The sequence below is a fragment of the Trichosurus vulpecula genome, chromosome 1 (assembly GCF_011100635.1).
Source record: "Trichosurus vulpecula isolate mTriVul1 chromosome 1, mTriVul1.pri, whole genome shotgun sequence".
Classification (NCBI taxonomy): domain Eukaryota; kingdom Metazoa; phylum Chordata; class Mammalia; order Diprotodontia; family Phalangeridae; genus Trichosurus; species Trichosurus vulpecula.
In genome coordinates, this window is record NC_050573.1 from 49,987,779 (window position 1) to 50,003,064 (window position 15,286).

Here is a 15,286-nt window from a genome sequence, read left to right on the forward strand (position 1 = left end):
GCCCTGCCACCCCACAGATGCTGCCTTCACCCTAACCTCCCCGAGCACCCTTGCAGCTGGAAACCATAAATGGGTATTGTTAGCACAACTGTTCCCCAGCCTGGAGGGGGAGGTTCTTTAAATCCACAATCTAGGATAGGCCTGGGGGGTGGGGCGGGGATAGGCTGCAGGGAGGATAGGCCATAGAAACAATGAACCATTGCTCTCATCTGCCACCCATGGGGGCACTCCTTTCGGCAGACACCAGAACCCCATCAGTGATTAGGGCTCACTCATCATCTTTGCCTTCCCCTTAGAGAAAAGGGCTGGCTGAGCACACCAGGGAGGCTAGAAATGTGCTTAGGACCAGAAGGAAATAGCTGAGTCCTTTAGAAAGCAGACTGTGAATACCACAAAGCATTACCTATTCATTAAAGCAGTCCTCTGCTAACTCAATCCAGGTTAGTTCAATGGTTAGAACACAGTATTATTGAGAAAAGGGTGCCAGGTTATATATTCCTAATATCAGGAAGCTTCCATCTTTTTCCCTGGTCCTAGGCTGAGCCCCAACCCCAACTTGAGAGGAAGGGCATGCATATTTGAAATTGATGCATTCCAGGGGATTGTCAAGGCTTCCCAATTCCTCTTCAGCATCAGACACAGAATAAAGGGACTATGGAACAAAGGGAGAGCTGGGCTAGGTATATACTTGATTCCTATTCCTGATCTATGCCCATCCTCACCACCACTTGCCCCATCACCTCTACCCCCAACCCAAACCTCATCTCCGTGTCTCCAATGCAGTCCCCATTTCCATTCTTAACCTTGCCTCAACCTCCCAACTCCATCCCTATCAGATTCATTCTAATTCCTAAGCCCTCCTCCGTATCTCTACTTCATTCTAGTCAGCCTGATGGAATAGCTAGGGTACCAGACTTGGATTCAGGAAGATCTGGATTCAAATCTTACTTCAAGGATTTACTATATGTGTGACCCTGGACAAGTCACTTAACCTTTTTATGCCTCAGTTTCCTCATCTGTAAAGTGAAGAGATGGTATTCTATGCCTTCTAAGGTCTGTTCCAATAAAATCTATGATATTCTGATTCTCCCTGCCCCCCCATTCCCAGTCTAATCCCCTCATTCTAACCCTAATCTCTCAATCTCCAACCTAATCTCCATCTCCATTCCTAACCCTATTGAAGTTTCAGCCCAATCACCATTCCCATACCCCAAAACTCCCCAGAAAGGAGCTAGGTGGCCCAGTGGATAAAGTGCTGATGGGCTTAGAGTTAAGAAGACCTGAATTCAAATCCTGCCTCAGACACTTACTGGCTGTGTGACCCAAGACAAATCATTTAACCTTGTTTGCCTCAGTTTCCTCATCCGTAAATTGAGGAGGTTGAACTTGATAGCCTCTAAGGTCACTTCTAGCTCTCTGATCCTGTCTCTGGTCTCCATTCCTAAGCCCACCCTTATCCCTTTCTCCAGGTCCCCAAACCTATCTCATTCCTAACCCCAACTCTATCACCATCTGTCACCAAACGTTATTTCTAGCCTTTACCCAATTCCAGTCCCTAGCTCCATTCTGACCACGGTGGCTACAGTCACCCTCTGCCCCCATGGCTGCTCATCAAGTCTGGAAGAGGAAGCAGTAGGAATCACAGTTTCCTAAAGGACCCAAGCCCTTGTTTCCTTTTCCCCATTCCTGGCTTGTCCTTCCCTTGGACTAAGGACAAAGGATGGGGCAGCCCTGAGACAAAGGGCCAGTCTGCGTTGAGTGTTCCCTTAGGCAACTATAAAGCCCCTAGGATGGCTTGCATCCATCCCTCTTGCTGCCAGAACTGGAAGCAGAGGGCTCACAGACTGACTTTTTCATTTTACAGAATTTTATTTAATCTGCCTTTTTCATTCTACAGAAAGGGAAACTGAGGCCCAAAGGGATTGGCCCAAAGTCACGCTCATTCTTCCTCTCTGAGACACCTGCATGTGTCTCCAGCCCCAGTTCTGCCCTCTGAGTGTCTTCGTGAGAGCTCCCCAGAGACCTGCTTGTGAACAGGTATCACAACTTTAACGGAAAGAATGAAGCACATTAGGGGGCCATTTAGGCTCTGCCGAGTGGTATTGGGAAGCCCATGAGTGACATCGGCCCTGCTCCTTCCTCTTTCCCTGCCCCCCCTCTCACTCTCATACAAGGCCATTGGGCTGGATGGGTGGTGTAAATGGAGCACGGTCTGACGGGACCAGACGTGCCAGGCTTGGGGCCTGACAGAAGGTGCTGTCGGGAACTGGAGGGGAGGGGGGGAGGGGACTCAGCATTAGTCACCAACCTGCTCCAGGGGGAAGGAATGCATTACTAAGGGGGAAAACATGTGCCAGGAAGGTCTGTTTATTTCTGTATTACCTTAGCCTGGGTTTCCTAACCTACCTCTAACTGACCCCTTTCTGGCCTGGCCTGAACCCCTCCTCATTGATGGTTCGCCCTTATTCTGACTGACCTTGTCCCAGTCCTGTTCCATCCCCCTTCCCACCAACCATGGCCTCCACTCTGACTGCCTCCCATCCCATCCCATCCCCAATGACCATTCACACTCCTGCTATAACTAAACTTTGTTTTCCATCTTGTCTCCATCTCCTTTTCTGCTGACTGCTGCCTCTTGCGCTGACTGATCCCCACAATGCCTGGCACACAGTAGGTGCTTAATCAATGCTCATCCCTTTCCCTTTCCCCATCCCCCTTCCCTGATAATGTAACTCTTAGATCCAGGACACCATGGGCATCTCCAAAGAAGTGCCTCATTTTCCCCCTGCTGACTTAAATATACTGTCAGTGTGTTTTTTCAGGGGGACCCACAAAGCATTTCCTCTGTGCTACAGAGAAAGTCTTAGACAAATCTGAGACCAAAAGTTAGTCCCAGGGGGTGGGTTCAGAGCATACATTGTGAAAGCTCAGGGCCTACCCTGATGAGCAATGGTGCGGGTGGGGGTGGGGATAGGGAGGGGTGTGAGTCCTGTGCCTGAAGACTGAGGGTGTCTAGAACCATAGACAGGATGTCAGAGATAGGGGAGGCTGAGTTAAATCATTCCCAGAGTCCTTTCAAGCTCCAAAACCTATGATCTTATGAATTCTAAGAAGTCTTCTAGCCCAGTACCTTTACTTTACATATGAGAAACAATGATCTACCCAAGGTCACGCCGTAAGTCACACTAGAACTCAGATCTGTCTGATACTCTCTCCACTATACTCCCTTTCCCCACTGCAGCGACTTACCCAACTGACTTAGGCCCAGGCCCAGGCCCAGACCCTAGAAATAATTCTAGAAAGTATCTGTCACCTCTTGAAAAGAAACCCAGAAAAGACTGTCTCTGAAGGAAGAAAGGGGTTAGCCAGAGGAACATGAGACCCAGAGAGGTGACTTGGTCAAGGAAGCCACAAGCAGTTTGAGCAAAGATCTGAACTTGAATTCTGGTCCTCTGACTTAAATCCAGTCCTCTTTCCGCTGCCCTCTTTCATGAGTGAGTCTGCTGCAACCTCAGCCACAAGTGGATACAGGCCTGAATTAGTCCCAAAGAGAGGGGCTCAGCCTAGAGCTTAGGAGAGTGGATGAGGTCCTCAGACTACAGCATAGAAGACAATTGACTCCAGAAACTGGGTATAAGGCCACACATCCATAGCAGTGATGATCTTCTCTGGGCCATTCCTTCTGTTCCCAGCTCCCACCCAAGTCCATCCCTTCAGCTGGGGCCCAGAGAGGACACAAGGACCTAGGAAGCCTACAAAGCCTTCTTGGCTTTGGCAAATGGTCTTAGCCTATTCCAGGCTCTTCTTTCTCAAAGTCTCCAGAGACCTAGGAACCCAATGCTCCCACTGACCAAGAGGAGACGATTCAAGCAAATCGATGCTCACTACCATCCGTGGTTCCTAGGCTGGCTTCTATACAAGAGCAGACGGGGGTGCGAATGTTCCTCCATGCCCCAAGCACAAGGCTCCCCTCCTCTAATCCGTACCTCTCTTGAAGTTCCATCTCTTCATCCACAGCTTTGAGAAAGAGGGCCAGGAGTGATTGAGCACAGAGTCCGCCATCAGGATTCCCCCTGGGGACTGGGATGGGGCCAGGCTAAGAGCAACTTCTGCCTGCAGAAGCTGGAAGGACCCGGTAGACAGTGCCTGCTCTAGCTCGGGCTGCAGCCCTGGAACAGGGGCTGCCAAGAGGGGGGCAGGGGGGTGGAGACGCCACCCGCCTGCTCAGCCCGCCTGGATCAGCTGATGGGAGCCAAAGCCAGAGGCAGATAGATGCTGGGGGAGGGAGTGCTCCTACCTGAGCTACCCTGGGGCCCCAGCTGGCCCTGGGCCCTGGGCTACTCAGAGTTCCCTGATCTGCCAGCAGTGACCTTCAAAGGATGACCCTCCATCAACCCTGCCCCAGATTCCCTAGGACTGTCTGGGCCTCAGCTTCCCACACTTGGTTTTCTGACTTGAGAAACAGGGGCTGGGGGGAGGGCGGGAGCCAGGAGTACCTCCCACCCTGGGAATGGAGCCCAGAAAAATCCTTCCCTCATTCTCAGGTGGTTGAGGGGGGTTGGTAAGGGGGAACAGGCAGGCCAAGGCTTAGACCCCTTTTAACCTTCTGGGTGGCCTTGGGCTAAACAATTTCCTTCTCAGTGCCTCCATTTATCTAATAAGGGGAACTGGACCCAATGATTGGAGTAAACGATCTCTAAGGACCCAACAGACAGCGACAAGCCTGGGCTGCTTCACTGCCCCTGGGGTCTTACCATTGCCCAGGCCAAGAGGCATACCTCATATTTTGGTTCAGTGCTGCCATCTGGTGGTAGAAGAGTCTCAAACACATCCCCAGCTCTAAGTGGCTCAAGCCCACCCATTTGGGCAAGGGCCTATGATAAGGGCCAATCCTCTAAGAGGGAGGACAAGAGGTTGCCCATGTTGTGCCAAAGGAAGGCCTCACATTCCACCACTAGTCCCATCCCCTGGTGGATTAAGGCACTGAAAATCCCATTTGCACTGAGGATGCTCTCTGGGATTCATTATCAGTACTTAGATTGTTGAGAGATCACAGGCTATTGAATGTCAGAGCTCAAAGTGCCCTTGGAACTGAAGCTCTTAACCTGGGGCCCATGAACTTATTTGTATTTTTTAAAAATATACTCTAATAACTGTATTTTGATATAAACAGGTTTTCCTTGCAATGCTATGTATTTAATTTTTATGCATTTAAAAACATGAGTCTACGAAGGGGTCCATAGGCCTCACCAGGCTGCCAAAGGGGTTCATGATGGAAAAAAAAAAAGAAAAATTTTTGCCTCAGAATCAGTCACTCACATAGCCACATAGGTAACAAGTGGTGGAGCTTATCCTGATACCAAATGCAATGTTCTTTCTCCTTTCTTACTGCACAGGTTCCACAATTTAAATAGCACTAGAAGACCGAAAGTCAGGTAAGAGAAGGATGTTGGAACACAGAACATACAATGTCAGAGTCAGGAGGGCCCTTAGAACAGAGAATGTCAGAGCTGGGAGGGTCTTTAGAACACAGAATGTCAAAGCTGGGAGAGCTCTTAGGACAGAAAATGGCACAGTTGGGAAGAGATTTAGAGCCTAGAATATCAAAGCAATAAGGGGGCCCTTAGAATAAAGAACCTAGAACACTTGAGCTGGAAGGGACATTAAAGAGGAGGAGAAGAAGGACAAGGAGGAGGAGGAAGAGGAGGAGGGGGAGGAGAAGAAGAAGACAATGACAAAGCTGTAGACTTGAGTCCTTATCAATGAAAAGATGAATCACAATTCCAGAAGACTGATGAAGCAGGATTGCCAGCTCTTGGCACAGAGGTGATTCATTAACTGAGGTGAATTGGAGACCCTCGCTGTTAGGAGAAAAGGTAATAGAGCTAGGCTGCAGCTTTCTCATTGGACTGTTGTTGGAAGTCCTTGAGAAGGGCCTGCATCTCAGGATGGGTCATGTGGTGGACCTCATCATAGGTTTCTAGATGCAGGGGCTTTACCCAGTGGGAAACAGCATACTGTACACTGGTAGTTATGGGCAGGGGCTAGGTAATATAATCTATTGGTGGGTCCTTTTCTTCTCACAGGTCTCAACCTTCTCCTTAGTCAGAAGGTGGTTATTTTTTCCTAATAGAGGCTTTGACCCTAGTGTCTCAGGGATGGACTTCTGATGGCTGCTAGTCCTTGGTCTAACAGCTCCAGTATTTCTGGCTCCAATTGTATGTTGTCTGTCTTGATTGCATGTGGTAGAGAGGAAATGCTAACAGATCTCTTTGGGGTTGTAACATTCGCTGATGGCCAACTTCACTTCTTGGGGATTGAGGGGAGGGACTAGAATAACAATTTCTTTGCCTAGTTTCCTTTGTAGGACCCTTGAGGAGTCTACCCACGGATTTGGGAAGCAAAAACCCTGGGGGCTAGGATGTTGGGTACAGCAACACTCAAAACAGCTGGCAAGCATCCTCATATAAAACAAGTCCATTTTGAGTAGGAGCCCCAATTCCTTGGGATCTGAGTCACTGGACTCTCTAACCACAAGGCACATGGGAAACCCTTGTCTTGAGATATGCAGGACTCCCCCAGAACCTGCAAAACCACCCAGTGGATTACAGCAATGTAGTCCGGCAGTGATCCACTGAAATGCAACTATATGCAAGCCAACAAACCTAAACTTGAGTCAGAAACTTGCAGAGCTCAGTCTAGGAAGGCAGTGAACAGACCTCTCCTCAGATCATATAACGTTGGAAGCATAAAAACTTAACAGGCCTCCAGACTGAGCTGTGAAAGCAGCAGAAGGACATATCAGGCCAGACATCCCCTACCCCACCCCCAGAAGTGAGCAGAGCCTAGCACTAACATAAAGTCCAAAGTCAAGAAGTAGGCTAGAAGAATAAGCAAACAAACAAAAGAAAAGCATCTGACCATAAAAAAATACTGTGGTGAGAGAGAAGCTCAGGACATACAGATAGAAGAAAATGATGACTTGAAAACATCTACAAGCAAAGCCTCAAAGAACAATGCAGATTAGACATAAGCTTAACAAGAATTCCTAGAACAGCTAAAGAAAGAGGTTAAAAAACAAGCAAAAAAGATTTTAAAAAACAAATTAGAGCAATAGAGGAAAAGTGGGAAAAGAAATAAAAGTTATGCCAGAAATTTACGAAAAGAGTATTAATAGCTTGGTAAAAGAGGTACAAAATCTTACTGAAGAAAATAACTCCCAAAACTGAATAAAGGGGGACAGGATAGGATGGAGGGAAATATAGTTAGTCCTTCATAACATGACTATTATGGAAGTATTTTGTATAATGATACATGTATTACCTATATAGAATTGCTTGCCTTCTCAAGGAGGGTGAGTGGGGAGAGAAGAAGGGAGAGAATTTGGAACTCAAAGTTCTTAAAACAAATGTTAAAAAAAACATAGTTTTTACATGCAACTGGAAAATAAGATATATAGACAATGGGGTATAGAAATCTATCTTGCCCCACAAGAAAGTAAGGGGTAAGGGGATGGGGGAAGTGGGTTAACAGAAGGGAGGGCAGACTGGGGAAAGGGGCAATCACAATACATGCCATCTTGGGGTGGGGGGAGGGTAGAGATGGGGAGAAAATTTCTAACTCAAAATCTTGTGGAAATGAATGTTGAAAACTAAAAATAAATTTAAAAAAAGAAAAGAAGAAAATTAGGCTTAAAGTAAAAAAAAAAAAAGAATTCCTTGAAAATTAGAATGGGCTAAATGGAAGTTAATGATTCCATGGGACATCAAGAAATAATAAAACAAAGTCAAAAGTCTGAAAAAAATAGAAGAAAATATGAAATATCTGATAGGATATCAGAAATATCTGATATAGAAATATCTGATAGGAAAATTATCTGAATGAAGAAAGACAATTTTAAGAATCATTGAACTACATGAAAGGCATGAATTAAAAAAAGAGCCTAAACATTATATATTTCAAGAAATTATAAAGGAAAACTACCCAGATTTCTCAGAATATGAGGATAAATTGGAAACTGAAAGAATTCACCAGTCACCTCCTAAAAGAAACTTCAAAATGAAAACTCCCAGAAATATTGTAGCCAAAATCCAGAACTCTCAAGTTAAGGAGAAAATACTGCAAGTAGCCAGACAGAAAGACTTCAAGTACCATGGAACCATAGCCACAATCAAATAAGATTTATTCTAATGCAACAGAGGACTTAGAACAGGACTGTCCAAAGTATGGCTGGTGGGCTGCATGCACCTGCAGTGAAATTTTATGCGGCCTGCCTGTAGGTTTTAATTTTCATGATTGAAAAAATAAAATAATAATTTGCATGGAATGCATAGTAGATTTTTTAATTCCATCACTAATAAACAATCTCTTTGATGTTTATATTCTTTGGTGTTCTTAAGCAGTACCATGGATGGAATATATCCCATGAAATTTACAATCCATCTGTGCGATGCATTCCACCTGTATGATGCCGACTAGTCAGTGTGCACCTACCTTTATACTGTTGTGTTGTTGCTTTGTGGTTTTGTGTTTGCTTTTGCTTTTGCCTGTCGTATTGATGATGCGTGTTACCCCACTTTCTATTAGTGTACTGTATTTTTTATTCTGGGTGCGGCCCTCAAATAATTATTTTATTTTAATGTGGCCCTAAGATAACCTAAGGTTGGACAGCCCTGACTTAGAATATGATATTCCAGAAGGCAAAGGATCTAGGACAGGGGTGGGTAACCTGCAGCCTTGAGGCCACATGTAGCCCTCTAGGTCCTCAAGTGCAGCCCTTTGACTGAATCCAAACTTCACAGAACAAACCACCCCTGATCTAGCATTACAACTAAGAATAACCTGTCCAACAAAACAAAGTATAATCTTACGGGGAAGGGGAATGGATAGTTAATGAAATAAAGGATTTTTGAGAATTCCTTATGAAATACCAGAGTTTCGGGGCAGAGCCAAGATGGGACTCACTTAAGCTCTCCCCCAAATATCTCCAAAAACCTGTAAAAATGGCTCTGAACAAATTCTAGAGCTGCAGAACCCACAAAATAACAGAGGGAAGCAGGTCTCTAGCTGAGGATGGCCTGGATGGTTGCTGGGAAGGGTCTATTGCAATGTACTGGGAGCAGAGAGCAGCCCAGCATGGGCCATGCCAGGATAGACCAGGGTGGAGGAGATCAGGCAGAGCAGGCCTTATGGCCCTGAATCACTGAGCTGTAGCAGTTATCAGACTTCTCAACCCACAAACACCAAGGACCATGGAGAAGATCAGTGGGAAAGCCACTGAATCTGGGTGAGAGAAGTGCACGGTCCAGCCCCAGTCCCAGGGGTGGCACAATAGCAGCAGCAGGAAGCTCCTGTGGCTGCTTCTAGAGCTCCAGCATCAGCTGCTTCTGGAGTCCTTGGCCCACAAGGTGGGAGGAATCAAGCAGTGGATCAGAGTGGGAGTACAGGGAATGCTTTGCTGGTGCAGAGGCAGGGTTCTCTTGCTTTGCCCTGCTTGGATCTGGGTCATGGTCCTGGTTAGTGGTTCTTGGGGGAGGAGGAGTGCTGGTGTGGCAGCACTTGTGGTGATTATGGAGAGGGAGTTTTCCTGGTAGCTACATGGCAGAAAGGAGTGCTTGCACTCACAGACCAGAGCACAGGCCAGGAGAGAAGTATCATACCACCTCAGAATAGAAGTAGCTCTGAAAACCACAGCGCAAGGCCCCTGAAGCTTGGGACAAAGCACTCTCCACTCTGAATGCCGTCATACCAAGACCAAAAGCTCAAGGGTCAAGTAGTTGACTGGGAACATGAGCAAGCAGCATAAAAGGACTCAGACTCAGACTACAGAATCTTACTTTGGTGACAAAGAAGACCAAAACATGCAGCCAGAAGTCAACAAAGCCAAAGATCCTACATCAAAAGCCTCCAATAAAAATATGAATTGGTCTCAGGCTATGGAAGAGCTCAAAAAGGATTTAGAAAAGCAAGTAAGAGAAGTAGAGAAAAAATTGGGATGAGAAATGAGAGTGATGCAAAAAAAAATCATGAAAAACAAGTCAATGACTTGCTAAAGGAGACCCAAAAAATACTGAAGAAAATAACACCTTAAAAAATAGACTAACCCAAATGGCAAAAGAGATCCAAAAAGCCAATGAGAATTATCTTAAACGGCAGAATTAGCCAAATGGAAAAGGAGGTCCAAAAGACCACTGAAGAAAATACTACCTTAAAAATTAGAATGGAGCAAGTGGATGCTAGTGACTTTATGAGAAATCAAGAAATTATAAAACAGAACCAAAAGAATGAAAAAATGGAAGATAATGTGAACTATCTCATTGGAAAAACCACTGACCTGGAGAAGAGATCCAGGAGAGATACTTTAAAAATTATTGGACTACCTGAAAGCCATGATCAAAAAAAGAGCCTAGATATCATCTTTCAAGAAATTATCAAGGAGAACTGCCCTGATATTCTAGAACCAGAGGGTAAAATAGAAATTGAAAGAATCCACTGATCGCCTCCTGAAAAAGATCCCCAAAAGAAAACTCCTAGGAATATTGTTGCCAAATTCCAGAGCTCCCAGATCAAGGAGAAAATACTGCTAGCAGCCAGAAAGGAACAATTAGAGTACTGTGGAAACACAATCAAGATAACACAAGATCTAGCAGTTTCTACATTAAGGGATCGAAGGGCTTGGAATATGATATTCCAGAGGTTGAAGGAACTAGGATTAAAACCAAGACTCACCTGCCCAGCAAAACTGAGTATAATCCTCCAGGGCAAAATATGGATTTTCAATAAAATAGAGGACTTCAAGCTTTCTCGATGAAAAGACCAGAGCTGAATTGAAAATTTGACTTTCAGATACAAGAATCAAGAGAAGCATGAAAAGGTAAACAGGAAAGAGAAATCATAAGGGACTCACTAAAGTAGAACTGTTTTGTTTACATTCCTACATGGAAAGATGATATTTGTAACTCATGAAACCTTTCTCAGTATTAGGGTAGTTGAAGGGAATATACAGAGGGCACAGGGTGAGTTGAATATGAAGGGATGATATCTAAAAAATAAAATAAAATTAAGGGATGAGAGAAGAATATATTGGGAGGAGAAAGGGAGAGACAGAATGGGGTAAATTATCTCACATAAAAGTGGCAAGAAAAGCAGTTCTATTGGAAGGGAAGAGGGGGCATGTGAAAGGGAATGAGTGAATCTTGCTCTCATTGGATTTGACTTAAGGAGGAAATAACATATACACTCAATTGGGTATCTTACCCTACAGGAAAGTAGGGGGAAGGGGATAAGAGGGGGGATGATAGAAGGGAGGGCAGATTTGGGGAGGAGGTAGTGAAAAGCAAACATTTTTGAAAAGGGATCGGGTCAAGGGAGAATATTGAATAAAGGGGGACAGGATAGGATGGAGGGAAATATGGTCAGTCTTTCACAAGATGACTACTATGGAATTGTTTTGCATAATGATACATGTGTGGCCTATGTTGAATTGCTTGCCTTTTCAAGGAGGCTGGGTGAGGAGGGAAGAAGGGAGCGAATTTGGAACTCAAAGTTCTAAAAATAAATGCTCAAAACAAATTGTTTTTACATGCAACTGGGAAGAAAGATATATAGACAACGGGGTATAGAAATTTATCTTGCCCTACAAGAAAATAAGGGGAAAGGGGATAATGGGGGGGGAGTGGGGTAACAGAAGGGAGGGCAGACTGGGGAAAGGGGCAATCAGAATATATGCCATCTTGGGGCGGGGAAGAAATGGGTAGAAAATTTCTAACTCAAAATCTTGTGGAAATCAATGTTGAAAACTAAAAATATTAAATAATAAAAATTAAAATAAAAAAAGAAAAGACCAAAGTTGAATAGAAAATTTGACATTTAAACACAGGACTCAAAAGAAGCATAAAAAGGTAAACATGAGTGAGAAATCATAAGTGTTAAAATTAACAATAAAAAGGTTAAATTCCATTTTTATATGGGGAAATAATACGTGCAACCTCTCAGAATTTTATCACCACTATGGGTGATAAAACCTCTAGTGTTCTAGGGGTCTTAGAGGTAGTTGAATTATATAGAGAATCTGGTGATTCTGTCATATTTGGATGATCTTGAAAGAAGAATGGAAAGGTGGGGAAGTAAAATGCACTGAGAGGAGTGAAGGAAGAGGAAGAACAGGGAAAATGATGTAACATCAATGGGGCAAACAAGGAAGAAAATAATGGAGGGGACAGTGGTGGGGAGTATGTAATGTAATACTTGAACCTCATTTTCATTTGAATGGGTTCAAAGAGGTAAAAATCTATATACATATGCAGTTGGCTACAGAAATCTATCTTAGCTGATAGGAAAGTAGGAGGGAAAGGGGTTGAGAGAAGGGGTGGGGAGAGGGAAGAAGAAAGTTCAGTCGTTTCAATTGTGCCCAACTCTTCATGATTCCAGTTGGGGTTTTCTTGGCAAAGATACTGGGGTGGTTTGCCATTTCCTTCTCTAGCTCATTTTACAAATAAGGAAACTGAAGCAGGTAGAGGTCAAGGGACTTGTCCTAAACCATACAGCTAGTAAGTGGCCGAGGCCAGATTTGAACTTGGGTCTTTCTTACTGCAAGAAGTTGGGTGCTCTATGCCGTTGCATGAACAGGTCAGTGGAGATCCAGCAGATGGCATCTCGGCAAAGAATAAACAAATGGCAGTGCAGGACAGAAACTGCATGGCAGAAGACACCTGCAGCTTTCAGCACAGCAAAGAAAGTAGCAGTTTTGGAAGTGGTGAGGGGTTCCACCAGGAAAGAAACCCAAAGAGCATGAGTTGCCTTGGCTTTGAGGGTGTCCTCTTCCATATGGGTTCTCTGGCCATGTATGTTCCTTCTCTAGTGGTGGGATAATGTGCCCCTCTGTGTATGGGGGGATTTTCTTTGTCATTTATCTTGCTATGCTGTTAAGCTACATGCCTTTTGCTCTGGATGTGTGTTCTCTGGTTTGTCTGGTAAAAGAGAAACATAGATGGGGGTTCATATGTATACACATACATGAGTTGTGGTTTTGAATAGATGCTGACTCACAGAGTTCCTTGAACCTCTGGTAGCTTTCAGAGTGCTGCTTACTTTTGAGGGGAAGGAGGAAGGAAAAAAGGAAGGAAGGAGAGGGAGGGGCAGAAGAGGGAGAGAAAAAAAGGAGGAAGGGAGGGAAAAAGAGAAGTAAATATTTATTAAAAGCTTAAAACTCCAAATGGAGTCACAAACAGTTGGACACAACTGGAAGAGGACTGAACAACAGCAACAATGTGCCAGACACTGTGCTAATAATAATAATAATGATACAATAGTTATAGGGGACTTACTATGTGCCAGACATCGTATTAAGTGCTTTACAAATAACACCTCATTGGATCCTCACAACAATCCTGGGAGGTGGGTGCTATTATTATCATCCCCATTTTAGCTTGGAGGAAACTGAGGTAAATAGAGGTTAAGTGACTTGTCCAAGGATCCACAGCTAGTAAGTGTCTGAGCTGGATTTGAACTCAAATCTTCTTAACTATCCAGGCCCACCATTTGCCTATCCTCTGAGCCACCTAAGTGACATAGAGGAAGAAACCAAAGATCCAATAAGCAGAGGAAGAACTCAAGAAAGAACCGAAGACCAAAGGGATTAATTGACTAGCTGGAGGACACACAGGTAGCAAAGGAATGGCAGTTTTGAACAAAATACATTGCTCTTTTGGGAGCAGGGGAGGCTTCCTGAGGCTGGGTGCTCCAGAGATTCTACCCCATCCCCACCCCCTACACACACAGCTGTTCTTTCTCCTGAGCCTGTATTCAGCTACCTTTGCTCAGAGTTGTGTCAAAATTGAGTCAGGAGGCCCTCTGCAAGCTTGGGCTGCCGAAAAGGACAGGCAGGCACATCAGCCTGGGATAGACGATCATGGTGCAGAATGGAAGGTTTCTACTGAGACCCAGAAGCTGTATCATGTCCCCCACCAGTGGTACTGGTGGATGTCAGAAATGAACCCACAATCTACTTCCTCCCTCTGGTCCCTGGGCCCCAGCTGGCCCCAGCCAGCATGACCCATCCCCAACCTACCCCCTTTCCTTTTCTCATCCCTGCAGTCCCCTTGGTCACAAATAGTAGTTGGGAACCACAACTTCTCTCCTTGATGGGCCTCAAAGGATCAACCTCAGGGTCGGGCTTGGATCATTTACCTCCCAAAATCCTAGGGACAAGTTAGACCTCTTAGCACACATGCCATAGACAAAAGCCAGTGCCCACATGCCACTCCTTCCCCAGAGTCTCAGTTCCCATGTCTATCCTTCCCCAGAGATGCCTCCAGGTCTGCCCTCTCTAAAGACCACAGAGTCAGTCAATAAACATTTATTAAGCACCTACTATGTGCCAGGCACTGGCCTAACTACGGGGGATACAAAGAAAGGCAAAAGACAACCCCAGCCCTCAAGAAGCTCCCAATCAAATGGGAGAGACGACCTATAAAGATCCTTCCTATGTCTCTCTTCTCCCCAGAGACCCCACAATATCCACTCTCTTTCTGCACCGCCTTGGAGAGCACAGCCTTCAGTCCCCACGTATCTGTCCTACACCAAGACATCCCCCACCCTGTCTGTCTCGCCCAGATAACTGCTCCCTCTAGCTGTTAATTCTCTAGATTTGGTATCCCCGGAGTCAACTTACCTTGCATTGAGAGGTCTTTCTGCTACTGACAAAAATCGCAAGGGGTCCATGGAGTGAGTCCTGCCCTCCTACACTCTGCAGAGCAGGGATGCAGGGTTTCATCTCTGGTCTGGGTTCGGAGAAAGGTACCTAACCACAGGGCTGACCCACCCCTGCCAAACTTCCTCTTTTCCAAATGACAAAGGCACTATCTCCCCTCCCCTTCCTCAAAAGCACTGCCCTCCCCCACTTCCCTTCTCCCCCTCTGCCCCCCTCCTCCCCAGCCTTGCACCCTGCAGCTCTGGGCTCCACAGGCCTGTTTTCTCTCTGCTGGGACCTTCAAGTTCTCTCTTCCTGTAGCCACGTGGGGCTCTTAGTCTGCAGCCTGGCCAACTCAGATCCTGTGGCCTCCGCTTTCTATCTCTTTGGACATAGTAAAGGCCGAAATTTGCTTCTCTCCCCTGCGGCCAGGTTTGGGGCAGGTGGTAAAGGTGGGGCTTAAAGGTGGAGCAGGCCTAGGGGGCTCTAGGGGAACCAGGCCCCTGGGGCTGTTACCCTCCCAGCCAGCTTCCTGTAACACACTACTGAAAAACAGATTTCAGAAACCACAGACACACACACACACACACACACACC

The 15,286-nt window shown here is 45.5% G+C and overlaps 1 protein-coding gene across 1 annotated transcript in view; it reads right to left on the reverse strand.

Moving 5' to 3' along the window:
- The window catches only part of ARHGEF18 (Rho/Rac guanine nucleotide exchange factor 18), a 111,164-nt gene extending 96,424 nt beyond the window's left edge, over positions 1–14,740 (reverse strand). The window contains exon 1 of the mRNA XM_036756198.1: positions 14,672–14,740. Coding sequence (XP_036612093.1) covers positions 14,672–14,678 — 7 coding nt within the window. The 5' untranslated portion in view covers positions 14,679–14,740. The remainder of the gene's footprint in view (positions 1–14,671) is intronic.
- Between the last annotated feature and the right edge of the window lie 546 nt (positions 14,741–15,286).